This window comes from Anomaloglossus baeobatrachus, chromosome 7, assembly GCF_048569485.1.
Source record: "Anomaloglossus baeobatrachus isolate aAnoBae1 chromosome 7, aAnoBae1.hap1, whole genome shotgun sequence".
Classification (NCBI taxonomy): domain Eukaryota; kingdom Metazoa; phylum Chordata; class Amphibia; order Anura; family Aromobatidae; genus Anomaloglossus; species Anomaloglossus baeobatrachus.
Window position 1 is genome coordinate 199,576,677 of NC_134359.1, and position 14,075 is coordinate 199,590,751.

Below are 14,075 nucleotides of genomic sequence, written 5' to 3' on the forward strand. Positions count from 1 at the left end.
ACCATTCACCTTGCCAAAGGCGTGCGTCTCCGCACCGTCTGACTATAGCACGGCAAGCAATCTGTAGCAGGCACACCCATGTAAATACTACAAAACTAACAAATAATATGGTGAAATAAGTGAACACATGTAAATAAAGCACGTATACAAGAATGGCTGTGAGTAACTAATAAAGAATACAATCCTATCAAAATTGTGAACACTGGAAATTGTACTAAAAGATCACATTTTATTGGTAAATATATAAATGGGAGATTAAAAACTGATGAATCATCACACCAAATAAAGAAGCAGCAGGCACAGCGGAAGAGATTAAAACACCAACAGATCACAATGTATGAAGTGTCAATGGCTGACAATGACAAGTAAAAAGAGCAAATAAACTGATAGAAAAAAGGTCAGAGGTGCAAACATGCCAAGGTGGACTCACAATATGGGTACGGACAGCCCAATAAGGAACTATGCAGGCGCCATGGAGGGGGAGCAGTGAGCACCGCTGGAATCTGACACACATATGGGCCAAAGAGTTGGCAGATCCCATGCAGAGGTGTAAGCATCACATTAGCTCCATCTATTGTCAAAGTAAGGCTATGTGCCCACGTGGCGTATTTTCATGCAGTTACGCTGCGTTCTGCACTGCAGCGTAACTGCATGCGTCCTGCGTCCCCAGCACAATCTACGAAGATTGTGCCTAATCCATGCCCACGTGGCGTATTAGAGCGCAGCGCTTCGGCAGTAGTGACATGTCACTTTTTCATGCGCTTTGGATGCAGCCCCCGCTCTGTCTATGGGAGGGGCTGCATCCAGAGCGCATGAAATCGGCTTTTCAGTACGCAGTCTTCTGCAGCGATTTGAAGCGCACGTGTGCTGTTCAAGTCGCTGCAGAAATTTCTGCAGGGACAGAACGCAACGTGGGCACATAGCCTAACTGCCAGAAATGTTACCGCTCCACTCCCCTCTGCCAATCCCTTATACTATGAATAGAAAAGAGGGCGAGTGAGTATGTGCACCTCTTCTCCATTCTAGAGAGCCACTTGGATAAGAGATGACTTTCGATTTTGGGAAAACACTATAAGTAAATTCTTTAAACAGGCCGCGCTACAAATGTTCCTCCTACACCAAGTAAAAAAACACATCTTCCCACATCACTGGCCCATGGCTGGCCTGTCCCACTACCAACTGCCCCATCACTGGTCCATGGGTGGCCTGTCCCACTACCAACTGCCCCATCACTGGTTTATGGGTGAGCTGTCCCAATACCAACTGTTCCATCGCAGGCCCTTGGCTGGCTGCCCCATTGGCTGGCCTGCCCCGCTACCAACTACCCCATCACCGGCCCATGGTCGACCCATCCAAGGACCACAGCCGGCCTCACCATCGCAGGCCCACGGCTGACCAGGGGCCGGATGCCCCGCCACAGGACCACGGCCCCGCCGCCCCATCCCAAAACCACATTTGGCAGTCCCATCCAAGGACCACACTTGGCCGCCCCGTCCCAGAACCATGGCCAGACTCCCCATCCCAGGACCACACCTGGCGTCCCATTCCAGGACTACACCTGGCCGTCCCGCCAATCCAAGGATCATGGCCCAGCCACCCCATCCCAAGACCACACATGGCCGTCCTATCCCAGGATCACAGCTGGCCGACCCGCCCCATCCCAGGACCACGGCCCAGCCACCCCATCCCAGGACCACGGCCCAGCCACCCCATCCCAGAACCACACCTGGCGTCCCGCCCTTCCCAGGACCATGGCCCAGCCACCTCATCCCAGGTCCACAGCTGGCCGTCCCTTCCCAGGACCACACCTGGCCGTCCCATCCCAGGACCACACCTGGCCGTCCCATCCCAGGACCACACCTGGCCGTCCCATCCCAGGACCACACCTGGCCGTCCCATCCCAGGACCACACCTGGCCGTCCCATCCCAGGACCACACCTGGCCGTCCCATCCCAGGACCACACCTGGCCGTCCCATCCCAGGACCACACCTGGCCGTCCCATCCCAGGACCACACCTGGCCGTCCCATCCCAGGACCACACCTGGCCGTCCCATCCCAGGACCACACCTGGCCGTCCCATCCCAGGACCACACCTGGCCGTCCCATCCCAGGACCACACCTGGCCGTCCCATCCCAGGACCACAGCTGGCCGTCCCATCCCAGGACCACAGCTGGCCGTCCCATCCCAGGATCACAGCTGGCCGTCCCATCCCAGGATCACAGCTGGCCGTCCCATCCCAGGATCACAGCTGGCCGTCCCATCCCAGGATCACAGCTGGCCGTCCCATCCCAGGATCACAGCTGGCCGTCCCATCCCAGGATCACAGCTGGCCGTCCCATCCCAGGATCACAGCTGGCCGTCCCATCCCAGGACCACACCTGGCCGTCCCATCCCAGGATCACACCTGGCCGTCCCATCCCAGGTCCACAGCTGGCCGTCCCATCCCAGGTCCACAGCTGGCCGTCCCATCCCAGGACCACACCTGGCCGTCCCATCCCAGGACCACACCTGGCCGTCCCATCCCAGGACCACAGCTGGCCGTCCCATCCCAGGACCACAGCTGGCCGTCCCATCCCAGGACCACACCTGGCCGTCCCATCCCAGGACCACACCTGGCCGTCCCATCCCAGGACCACACCTGGCCGTCCCATCCCAGGACCACACCTGGCCGTCCCATCCCAGGACCACAGCTGGCCGTCCCATCCCAGGACCACACCTGGCCGTCCCATCCCAGGACCACAGCTGGCCGTCCCATCCCAGGACCACAGCTGGCCGTCCCATCCCAGGACCACAGCTGGCCGTCCCATCCCAGGACCACAGCTGGCCGTCCCATCCCAGGACCACACCTGGCCGTCCCATCCCAGGACCACACCTGGCCGTCCCATCCCAGGACCACAGCTGGCCGTCCCATCCCAGGTCCACAGCTGGCCGTCCCATCCCAGGTCCACACCTGGCCGTCCCATCCCAGGATCACAGCTGGCCGTCCCATCCCAGGACCACACCTGGCCGTCCCATCCCAGCACCACACCTGGCCGTCCCATCCCAGGACCACACCTGGCCGTCCCATCCCAGGACCACACCTGGCCGTCCCATCCCAGGACCACACCTGGCCGTCCCATCCCAGGACCACACCTGGCCGTCCCATCCCAGGACCACACCTGGCCGTCCCATCCCAGGACCACACCTGGCCGTCCCATCCCAGGACCACACCTGGCCGTCCCATCCCAGGACCACACCTGGCCGTCCCATCCCAGGACCACACCTGGCCGTCCCATCCCAGGACCACAGCTGGCCGTCCCATCCCAGGACCACAGCTGGCCGTCCCATCCCAGGTCCACAGCTGGCCGTCCCATCCCAGGATCACACCTGGCCGTCCCATCCCAGGACCACACCTGGCCGTCCCATCCCAGGACCACACCTGGCCGTCCCATCCCAGGTCCACAGCTGGCCGTCCCACCCCAGGACCACACCTGGCCGTCCCATCCCAGGATCACAGCTGGCCGTCCCATCCCAGGACCACAGCTGGCCGTCCCATCCCAGGACCACAGCTGGCCGTCCCATCCCAGGACCACACCTGGCCGTCCCATCCCAGGTCCACAGCTGGCCGTCCCATCCCAGGACCACACCTGGCCGTCCCATCCCAGGACCACACCTGGCCGTCCCATCCCAGGACCACACCTGGCCGTCCCATCCCAGGACCACACCTGGCCGTCCCATCCCAGGACCACAGCTGGCCGTCCCACCCCAGGACCACAGCTGGCCGTCCCACCCCAGGACCACACCTGGCCGTCCCATCCCAGGATCACAGCTGGCCGCCCCATCCCAGGATCACAGCTGGCCGTCCCATCCCAGGATCACAGCTGGCCGTCCCATCCCAGGATCACAGCTGGCCGCCCCATCGCAGGATCACAGCTGGCCGTCCCATCCCAGGTCCACAGCTGGCCGTCCCATCCCAGGTCCACAGCTGGCCGTCCCATCCCAGGTCCACAGCTGGCCGTCCCATCCCAGGATCACACCTGGCCGTCCCATCCCAGGACCACACCTGGCCGTCCCATCCCAGGACCACAGCTGGCCGTCCCATCCCAGGACCACAGCTGGCCGTCCCATCCCAGGACCACACCTGGCCGTCCCATCCCAGGACCACACCTGGCCGTCCCATCCCAGGACCACACCTGGCCGTCCCATCCCAGGACCACACCTGGCCGTCCCATCCCAGGACCACACCTGGCCGTCCCATCCCAGGACCACAGCTGGCCGTCCCATCCCAGGACCACAGCTGGCCGTCCCATCCCAGGACCACAGCTGGCCGTCCCATCCCAGGATCACAGCTGGCCGTCCCATCCCAGGACCACAGCTGGCCGTCCCATCCCAGGATCACAGCTGGCCGTCCCATCCCAGGACCACACCTGGCCGTCCCATCCCAGGATCACAGCTGGCCGCCCCATCCCAGGATCACAGCTGGCCGTCCCATCCCAGGATCACAGCTGGCCGCCCCATCCCAGGATCACAGCTGGCCGTCCCATCCCAGGACCACAGCTGGCCGTCCCATCCCAGGACCACAGCTGGCCGTCCCATCCCAGGATCACAGCTGGCCGTCCCATCCCAGGACCACAGCTGGCCGTCCCATCCCAGGATCACAGCTGGCCGTCCCATCCCAGGACCACACCTGGCCGCCCCATCCCAGGACCACAGCTGGCCGCCCCATCCCAGGATCACAGCTGGCCGCCCCATCCCAGGATCACAGCTGGCCGCCCCATCCCAGGATCACAACTGGCCGTCCCATCCCAGGATCACAACTGGCCGTCCCATCCCAGGACCACACCTGGCCGTCCCATCCCAGGACCACACCTGGCCGTTCCATCCCAGGACCACACCTGGCCGTTCCATCCCAGGTCCACAGCTGGCCGTCCCATCCCAGGTCCACAGCTGGCCGTCCCATCCCAGGACCACACCTGGCCGTCCCATCCCAGGACCACACCTGGCCGTCCCATCCCAGGACCACACCTGGCCGTCCCATCCCAGGACCACACCTGGCCGTCCCATCCCAGGACCACACCTGGCCGTCCCATCCCAGGACCACACCTGGCCGTCCCATCCCAGGATCACAGCTGGCCGTCCCATCCCAGGATCACAGCTGGCCGTCCCATCCCAGGTCCACAGCTGGCCGTCCCATCCCAGGACCACAGCTGGCCGTCCCATCCCAGGACCACAGCTGGCCGTCCCATCCCAGGACCACAGCTGGCCGTCCCATCCCAGGACCACAGCTGGCCGTCCCATCCCAGGATCACAGCTGGCCGTCCCATCCCAGGACCACAGCTGGCCGTCCCATCCCAGGATCACAGCTGGCCGTCCCATCCCAGGACCACACCTGGCCGCCCCATCCCAGGATCACAGCTGGCTGCCCCATCCCAGGATCACAGCTGGCCGCCCCATCCCAGGATCACAGCTGGCCGCCCCATCCCAGGATCACAGCTGGCCGTCCCATCCCAGGACCACACCTGGCCGTCCCATCCCAGGACCACACCTGGCCGTCCCATCCCAGGACCACACCTGGCCGTCCCATCCCAGGACCACACCTGGCCGTCCCATCCCAGGTCCACAGCTGGCCGTCCCATCCCAGGACCACAGCTGGCCGTCCCATCCCAGGACCACACCTGGCCGTCCCATCCCAGGACCACACCTGGCCGTCCCATCCCAGGACCACACCTGGCCGTCCCATCCCAGGACCACACCTGGCCGTCCCATCCCAGGACCACAGCTGGCCGTCCCATCCCAGGACCACAGCTGGCCGTCCCATCCCAGGACCACAGCTGGCCGTCCCATCCCAGGACCACACCTGGCCGTCCCATCCCAGGACCACACCTGGCCGTCCCATCCCAGGACCACAGCTGGCCGTCCCATCCCAGGACCACAGCTGGCCGTCCCATCCCAGGTCCACAGCTGGCCGTCCCATCCCAGGACCACACCTGGCCGTCCCATCCCAGGTCCACAGCTGGCCGTCCCATCCCAGGACCACACCTGGCCGTCCCATCCCAGGACCACAGCTGGCCGTCCCATCCCAGGACCACAGCTGGCTGGCCTATTGCCAGTAGATATGCCCCGGTACAGTGGAGCCCGTAAGAGGCGGGTCTGATGCTCTGCACTGTATCTCCACAGACAGGCAGCTGATGAGGCAGTGCTGAGCATGATCCCTCCACCTCCCCCAGACTTACTCCTTACACCTCTGCCATACTGGCTGTACATTACATGCATTTGCAGCAGTGCCGCAATCTGAGGGCGCTGCGCCCCCCGCACACTTCCTGCATCAATCTAGCCAGCTGCGTCACTTCCAGCCCTGCTCTGAAAGACTAGTTAATAAAAGTGTCGCTTTTCAGCTGCCATAAGACTACGACTCCCACAATGCCCTGACTGCAGCGGTATAAACTGAGACCCAGCTCCGGGTGCACTACATGACCCAGCACGCCCAGTGACAGTATACTATGTGGTATTGATGTGTGTCCCCCTGATTTGTGACGCCTACGCTGGTCTCCCGCCGTGCCCGCGGCTCGCTGCACTCACCCTCCTTGTAGAAAGTTCAGTGTCTCCTCCGCACGGCAGCAGGGCGGAACTAATGTTCTGACAGAGGTTTTCTGCACGGAGCCAGAAAAGGTTGGGATACCTACTTCCGGTCTCTCCATTTTCCCACAATCCTCTGCTGAGGGTCGCCTGACTGGGTTGTGGGAGGATAGTCGTCAGCGGGAGGATAGAGAAGTGTGCCCGGGCAGGCAGAGCCGCGCTGAAGCAATCATGTCGGCTCAGGCGCAGATGAGAGCCCTGCTGGACCAGCTGATGGGCACGGCCCGGGATGGTGAGTGCGCCGGGCGGCACGGCGGCGGGGATTGGAGGAGGCGTAGTCGTGAGGCCTACAGACGGCTCTGCGGGCGGGATTACACTCGCGTCCGTGTGATGGTGGCGCGTACGGTGCAGTGTGCGGGCTGGAGAGGCCTGGTCCCCCGGAGGCCTGCGCTCCACTACACGTGCAGCTGCCAGCTGTTCTATTGTATGGATTGTACTGTGTGTGTATATTGTGCTATGTCTGTGTAGTGTACTGTGTATATTGTGCTATGTATGTATTGTACTGTGTATATTGTGCTATGTATGTATTGTACTGTGTGTATATATTGTGCTATGTCTGTGTATTGTACTGTGTATATTGTGCTATGTATGTATTGTACTGTGTGTATATATTGTGTGTATATTGTGCTATGTCTGTGTATTGTACTATGTATAGTGTGCAATGTGTGTATGGATTGTACTGTGTGTATATATTGTGCTATGTCTGTGTATTGTACTGTGTATATTGTGCAATGTATGTATTGTCTGTATATTGTACTGTCTGTAGTGAGTGTATGTACTGTGCTACAGTGTCTGTATATCGTACTATGCTATATGTGTATATTGTACTGTGCTATATCTGTATATTGTACTGTAGTGTGTTTATTTTACTGTGTCTGTGTAGTATGTGTATATATTTTGCATGCAGCAGACTTGTAATTTTTATTTTAAGAAATCTTTCAGTGACTGGGTGACAGAAGCCATTATGTTGCAATGATCGCCTCCTGGGACTTGTTTGTGCATCTTTACCCGTTCCTGCCCTCATAGTCTTGTCATTAGTCTGGTTGTGTGCACAGGTAGTCCTGGATGCTGTGAAGGACGACACGTATCTTACTCTGCCGTCTGTTTTATTCCCTCCTCAAGGGCTTATTTATTGGGCATGTGCCAGTTTGTATCCAGCTGACTTGGCGGGATATTATTGGATTGTATTTCTGAAAGGAACTGTTACTATTACATCATGTCCTTGTCCTTTCTTAGAATGTGCAGAGTAAACAGACGCTGCGGATGATGGGGATTGTAGTCTGGCCAATAAAACATGGGTACTGTGCAGAGGGATCTCTGAGCATTATTATTTTGCCATGACCTCTCAGCCAGACGATCTTCCAGGAAATTTCAGCTGGCGTCTCACCTTTCGGGTTTTGCTCTTCCATATGGCAGATTTGATCCTCTGTAGTAGAGACTCGAGGCTGGTGCTACACACAGCACAGGCCCCGATACTGCGGTGCCAGGTACAATCCAGCTGCATAACAGCACATTCCCGTGCGCCCTCCCCAGCACACCCCTATCCAGCCCTCTATAGACATCTGTATTCATATCACATTACCACTTAGGTCAGAACTCCACTTTTTTATGTTTTCATAACTTTTTCTTGAGTTGAAAAGGATGAAAACTGAGTACTCTAAACACCGCACGCTTATCAGTCACACTGGCATGGAGCAGCGCTGCATCAATACAGTATACAGCCCAATCACCATGCATTTCAATGGATTTTTCCCAGTTTATGTATATACATTAGTAGAACTGTGCATTGTATCCAATATAAACACCTGCTTAACATATGACATTGGGGTCACATACCTCCTTCCATTGTTAGGAAGGGGAAGTCTGTGTTGCTGTGGATATTTTAGCCTCATTTTGACCAGTAACGTTGTTGCTTCTGCCACTGTCACACTAACCTATGAATAGGTAGGTTCCTGATCACTGAGACCAAAATTGATCCTGAGCATGGGGGTATGCACACTATCTCTGTTAAATTAAACTGGTCTATAAGGCCCATTTCACACGTCAGTGAAAAACACTGACGTGTAAAACACGCCCATGTCCCTCCGTGTGCCGTGATTCACGGCACACGTGGGTTGTTAAGTGCAATCCGGGCTCCGTAGCCCGTGATTGCACTTAGATATCAACTCACCTGTGCCCGCTCCCGCTCTCCATGGTGCTGATCGCTCCCGCGGTGCAGCATTCGGCCGGCGCTGACCCCCGCAGCAGCTGCTTCCGGGTCGGCTGTGTCGTGCATCATGAATATGCGCGACAGTAATGAGCCGGCTCAGAAGCAGCAGGCAGAACAGGCTGCAGAGAGCGCCGCTGGAGCCGGGTGAGTTAAAATGATTTTTATTTTATAAGCACGTTTTTTTCTGGCACGTGTTTCACAGACCACACCACTGAGTGGTCCGTGGGACAAAAGTCATGCCAGAAAAAAATGACATGTCTCCGTGCGGCAATTACGGACACGCGGGTATGCCGCACGGAGACACATTCAGTGAAAAATCACTGATGTGTGAGCAGACCCATTCATTATAATGGGTCTGCGTATGTCAGTGATTCTGGTACGTAGAAAAAAAAAGTACAAACGTACCAGAATCACTGACGTGTGAAACAGGCCTAAAGCAGAGTTCTGCATTGCTGTCAGTCCGACAAACGAATGAAATCCATCAACCATCGCTCCACTCATTCAGGGATTCACTTGGAAATACAGCCCCTGGTGGTCTCTGGATGTTCCATAGTAGTCCCGCATGAGCACTGTCACTCCATTCAAACAATTGACAAAATGCCCATTCTGGGTCTCGTCATATTCATGATCCATAGTTTAAGGTTGAAGGTAGACAGAAGTCCATCGAGTTCAACCCAGAGCCGAACGTTGATCCAAAGGAAGGCAAAAACCCCATGGGGCAGACAGTAAAGCACACATTAGGGGAAAAAAAATCCATTCTGACTCCACGTACGGCAATAAGACTAGGTCCCTGGATAAACACCCCATCACAGAATCTAGTGCACATAACCAGTAATATATTATTCAAGAAAGACATCCAGGCCTCTCTAAAATTTTAGTAATGAATCAGCCATTACAATATTATGTGGCAGAGACTTCCATAGTCTCAGTGCTTTTACAGTAAAGAATCTGTGATGATTAACCCTCCTTTCCTCTAACTGTAGTGGATGCCCCTTGTCCTAGTTGCAGTCTTAGGTGTAAAAAGATCATTAGAGAGTGATCTGTACTGTCCTTCATATGTTTGTACGTTATAAGATCACCCCTAAGGCTAAGTTCACACACTGCTTTTTTTTTTTTTTGACGCTGCGTTTTTTGCGTCAAAAACCGCACCCGCGGCAAAAACGCATGCGTTTTTACCGCGTTTTGTTTCTGCGTTTTTGCTCACTGCATTTTTATGCGTTTTTTATCAGTGAACAATGCCATTAAAGATTGTTGGAAAAAGAAAAAAGGTCTGATGTAATTTCCTTCTTAATTAATACAAAGGACCGGCACTCCAAATCTTCTGAAATATTTTTGTAGTTTATTCCATCATAATCATAATATACAGGCGTAAATTACGCGTTTCGGCTAATAGTAAGCCTTTTTCACATTTACGCCTGTATATTATGATTATGATGGAATAAACTACAAAAATATTTCAGAAGATTTGGAGTGCCGGACCTTTGTATTAATTATACTGTGGATGCCTTCCTCGGACACGTGCACCTTGAAGGATTGTGTGCCGCCTGGAACTTCTGTTTCTGTAATTTCCTTCTTAAGTATGTTCTTCATTCTCCACTAGTGTATGCAGGAGAGCAGACAGCTGCACAACTACAAGGCTCAGCATGCTCCATCCAGGACTGTATTCTGGAGGGAGAGGCAGGGGGAGCAGAACTACAAGGCTCAGCATACTCCATCCATTAGTGGATGTAGGAGAGCGGACAGCAGCTGCCGAACTACAAGGCTCAGCATCCTCCATCCAATAGTGTATGCAGGAGAGCAGACAGCAGCTGCCGAACTACAAGGCTCAGCATCCTCCATCCAGGACTGTATGCAGGATTTCTTTGCCCCCCCCCCTCCCCTCCCCAAAAAATGATGTGGGCTTCGCCTTATTTTTGTATGCTAGCCGGGTACAGCAGGCAGGTACGGGCTGCCCCCAGTTGCCTATTTGTACCCGGCTGAGAACCAAAAATATAGGGAAGCCCTTTTTTTTATTTTTTTTTTTTTAATTATTTCATGAATTTCATGAAATAATTAAAAAAAAAAAAAAATGACGTGGGCTTCGCCCAATTTTTGAGTCCAGCCAGGTACAACTAGGCAGCTAGGGATTGGAATCCGCAATGCAGGGTGCCAAAGCTTTCTGGGTACCCCCGCTGCGAATTGCAGTCCGCAGCCACCCCAGAAAATGGCGCTTTCATAGAAGCGCCATCTTCTGGCGCTGTGTCCAACTCTTCCAGCTGCCCTGATGCCGGGTGGCTCGCTGGGTAATAATGGGGTTAGGGCTAGCTGTGTATTATCAGCTGGCCCTAAGCCCGAAATTCATGGTGTCATGCCAGTATTAGACATGGCCACCATAAATTTCTAGTAAAGATAAAAAAAAACACAACACATAAAAATATTTTTATTTAAAATAAAACACAACACAATTAGTGACCCCATCTTTATTGAAATAAAGAACCCCCCTCCTCAGTAATCCTGGGTCAAGGAAGGGTCCCGCGCCGTCCAATCCGGATCCAATGTCATCTGATCGGTTTGCTGGAAGGCAAAGCGATCAGATGATGTCTCAGGTTCAAGGCCCTGAATCACATCACATCACATCACACAGCAGCTGATTGTGTAAACTGCTTTTATACAATCAGCTGATGCATCAGTGCAAAAAAAAAAATACTTCTGTGCAGCGTCGGACTTGCAACCGGAGGAATCTCCAGTAATGCCAGGCCTGGATTCAGGTACCTGCACTGCACTCCGGCGCTCTCACCTGAGCTCTGGCGTGCAGCCAAGACTGTACAGCGAGCGCCGAGTGATTGATTCCCCGGCACTTGTGGTTCAGTTCATGACAGCTGCAGACAAGCCAGGCTGATCTCCGGTGCTCTCACCTGAACTACGGAGATCACCCCGACCTGTCTGCAGCTGTCATGAACTGACTGCAAGCGTCCGGGGAATCAGTCACTTGGCGCTCGCTCGCTGTACAGTCTAGGCTGATGCATCAGTGGAAAAAAAACAAACTACTACACACGTCCGTGCTGACTCCCGTCCGACGGCTGCAGGAGCTGCCGGTAATCAGCTGATGAAGCCTCCTGACGGCATTAGCTGATAGCTGGCCGGGCGGTAAAAAGCTGGCTTCACCGCGAGACTTACAATCAGCTGATGCGTCAGGTGACCGCATCAGGTCCTCACCGCCAGGTCCTGCAGCTATCAGCTGTGCCTGGGAGCTGGCACACAGCCAGAGCGGGGGTGGCGATACCGGGAAGAGGAGCTGGGAGCCGATATGGCACAGGGTGTCTGCAGACAGGTGAGTATGACATTTTTCTACTGTTCACTTTTGATTTAACAGCCGCTTCCACCTCCTGCACGGGAGCGGACATGGCACCGGGCGGGAGATGGAGGCAGCGGTGGCGGTACCAGGAGGATTCATGCTTCTGTGTTTACTAACAGAAGGAATCCTCTTCCTGTACATGTCACTTCACTACCCACCCCTTGCGTTTATAGCTGCGTTTTTAGTCATGGAAACGCATTAAAATGCAGCTATATTTGCAATTTGCATTTTTCATTGCGTTTTTGAACATCTCATTGAACTCAATGGGTGGAAAACGCAGTGAAAAACGCAAAAATAATTGACATGCTGCGTTTTGGTGGGCACCACAAAAACGCAGATAGAAAAAACGCTGTGTGCAGACAGCAAAAATGAACTCATAGACTTTGCTGGGGAAGCAAATTCATGCAGTTTTCTGAGCAAAAACGCACCCGAAAAACATGCAAAAACGCCGTGAAAAACGCACTGTGTGAACTTACCCTAAGCCTTCGTTTTTCCAAACTGAATAACCCCAAGTTTGATAACTGTCTTATTATTGCATTCCCCCCATTCCTTTAATAACCTTGGTTGCTCTTTCTGCACCCGCTCTAGGTCAGCTGTGTCCTTATATACCGGAGCCCATTATTATGCTCAGTATTGTAAGTGTGGTCGCACTAGTGTCTTGTATAGGGGTAAAGCTATGTTCTTCTCATGAACACCTCTGCCTCTTTTAATGCATCCTATATAAATTATTAGCCTTGGCAGCAGCTGCCTTTGCCGTCTGCCTATACACCCCAGTGACAGTGTTACCCAGTGTTACAATTTAGTACATACTTATACATTGTATTTCCTCTGGTTAAGTGCCTGACCTTACATTTATCCACATTAAACTTGAATTGCCATTTCTCAGCCCAAGCCTTCATCCTACACAAATCCCTCTGCGATATTAAATTATCCTCTTCTATGTTATTACCCCACATAGTTTATACCATCTGCAATTATTGATATTCTATTCTGTATACCCCCTGTAGGTTATTATTAAATGTTATAAAGAAGGGGGTCCAATACTGTCATGTCCCTATAGCTACAGAAGTTATCACCTTGCATTATGGGATGGGCATTCTGTACACCATCCGTCGCCCGTCCTCAGCACTTAGGCTCACTCACGTGTATAACACTGAGTGCACATGTCCGGTAATCATCCATTAGAACAGATCCAGCTGGAATCCGTTGGCAAAAAAGTTATACAGACATGACTTTTTTTGTTTACTTTTAAATAATTTTATTTCTTTTGGATCTGTTTTTTTAACGTTAAAGTCTAGAGAAAATAGGTTAATAAGTCATCTGTTTGTTTTTCCATTTGTAAAGGATCCGTTTCAAATGGAAGATAAGTGGCAATCAGTTAATGGATCTGTTTTCCATAGACTCCAATGTTAAAAAAAACAGATCCAGCTGAACAGTTACTTAAAGGGAACTTGTCAGGTCCCCTATGCCCTCCACCCCAGCAGCATATATACCTGTATGCCCAAGTCCCTCCCTAACCAGCCCTGTATAACACTACTCACTAATATGAATCTTTAAAAAACAACTCAAAAACCTCACTGTCCCTGTGTTAATAAGGGTTTTGACTAGTCGGCCCTCTTCCTGTGTTATCATGCGCCTGTGGGTGTGATAACATGATTTCCACAAGCCAGCATCACCACTGTAAATATTGCGCATGTGCGCGGCTCATTTCGGCTGCGTCACTGTGCTTCAGAAGCAGGTTTATGGTTTCCGACTTCATTAGCCGCACTGTTCATGACTGAACGTTCAGAAGACAGGTCACGTCCACATCTTCTGAACTTTCAGTCATGCTCAGTGCGCGTAATGAAGTTGGGAAACGCAAACCCAGCTTCAAAGGCACAGTGACGAGGCCGAAATAAACCACACTCATCTGTGA

General features: G+C 54.0%; 2 protein-coding genes across 2 annotated transcripts in view; one reads left to right on the plus strand and one right to left on the minus strand.

Annotated features, from left to right (window-relative positions):
• The window catches only part of FAM234A (family with sequence similarity 234 member A), a 77,243-nt gene extending 70,402 nt beyond the window's left edge, over window positions 1–6,841 (minus strand). The window contains exon 1 of the mRNA XM_075317869.1: window positions 6,561–6,841. The gene's annotated coding sequence lies outside the window, so the exon portion shown is untranslated. The remainder of the gene's footprint in view (window positions 1–6,560) is intronic.
• Window positions 6,673–14,075, plus strand: part of LUC7L (LUC7 like) — a 36,741-nt gene continuing 29,338 nt past the window's right edge. Inside the window, exon 1 of the mRNA XM_075317870.1 lies at window positions 6,673–6,849. Coding sequence (XP_075173985.1) covers window positions 6,789–6,849 — 61 coding nt within the window. The 5' untranslated portion in view covers window positions 6,673–6,788. The remainder of the gene's footprint in view (window positions 6,850–14,075) is intronic.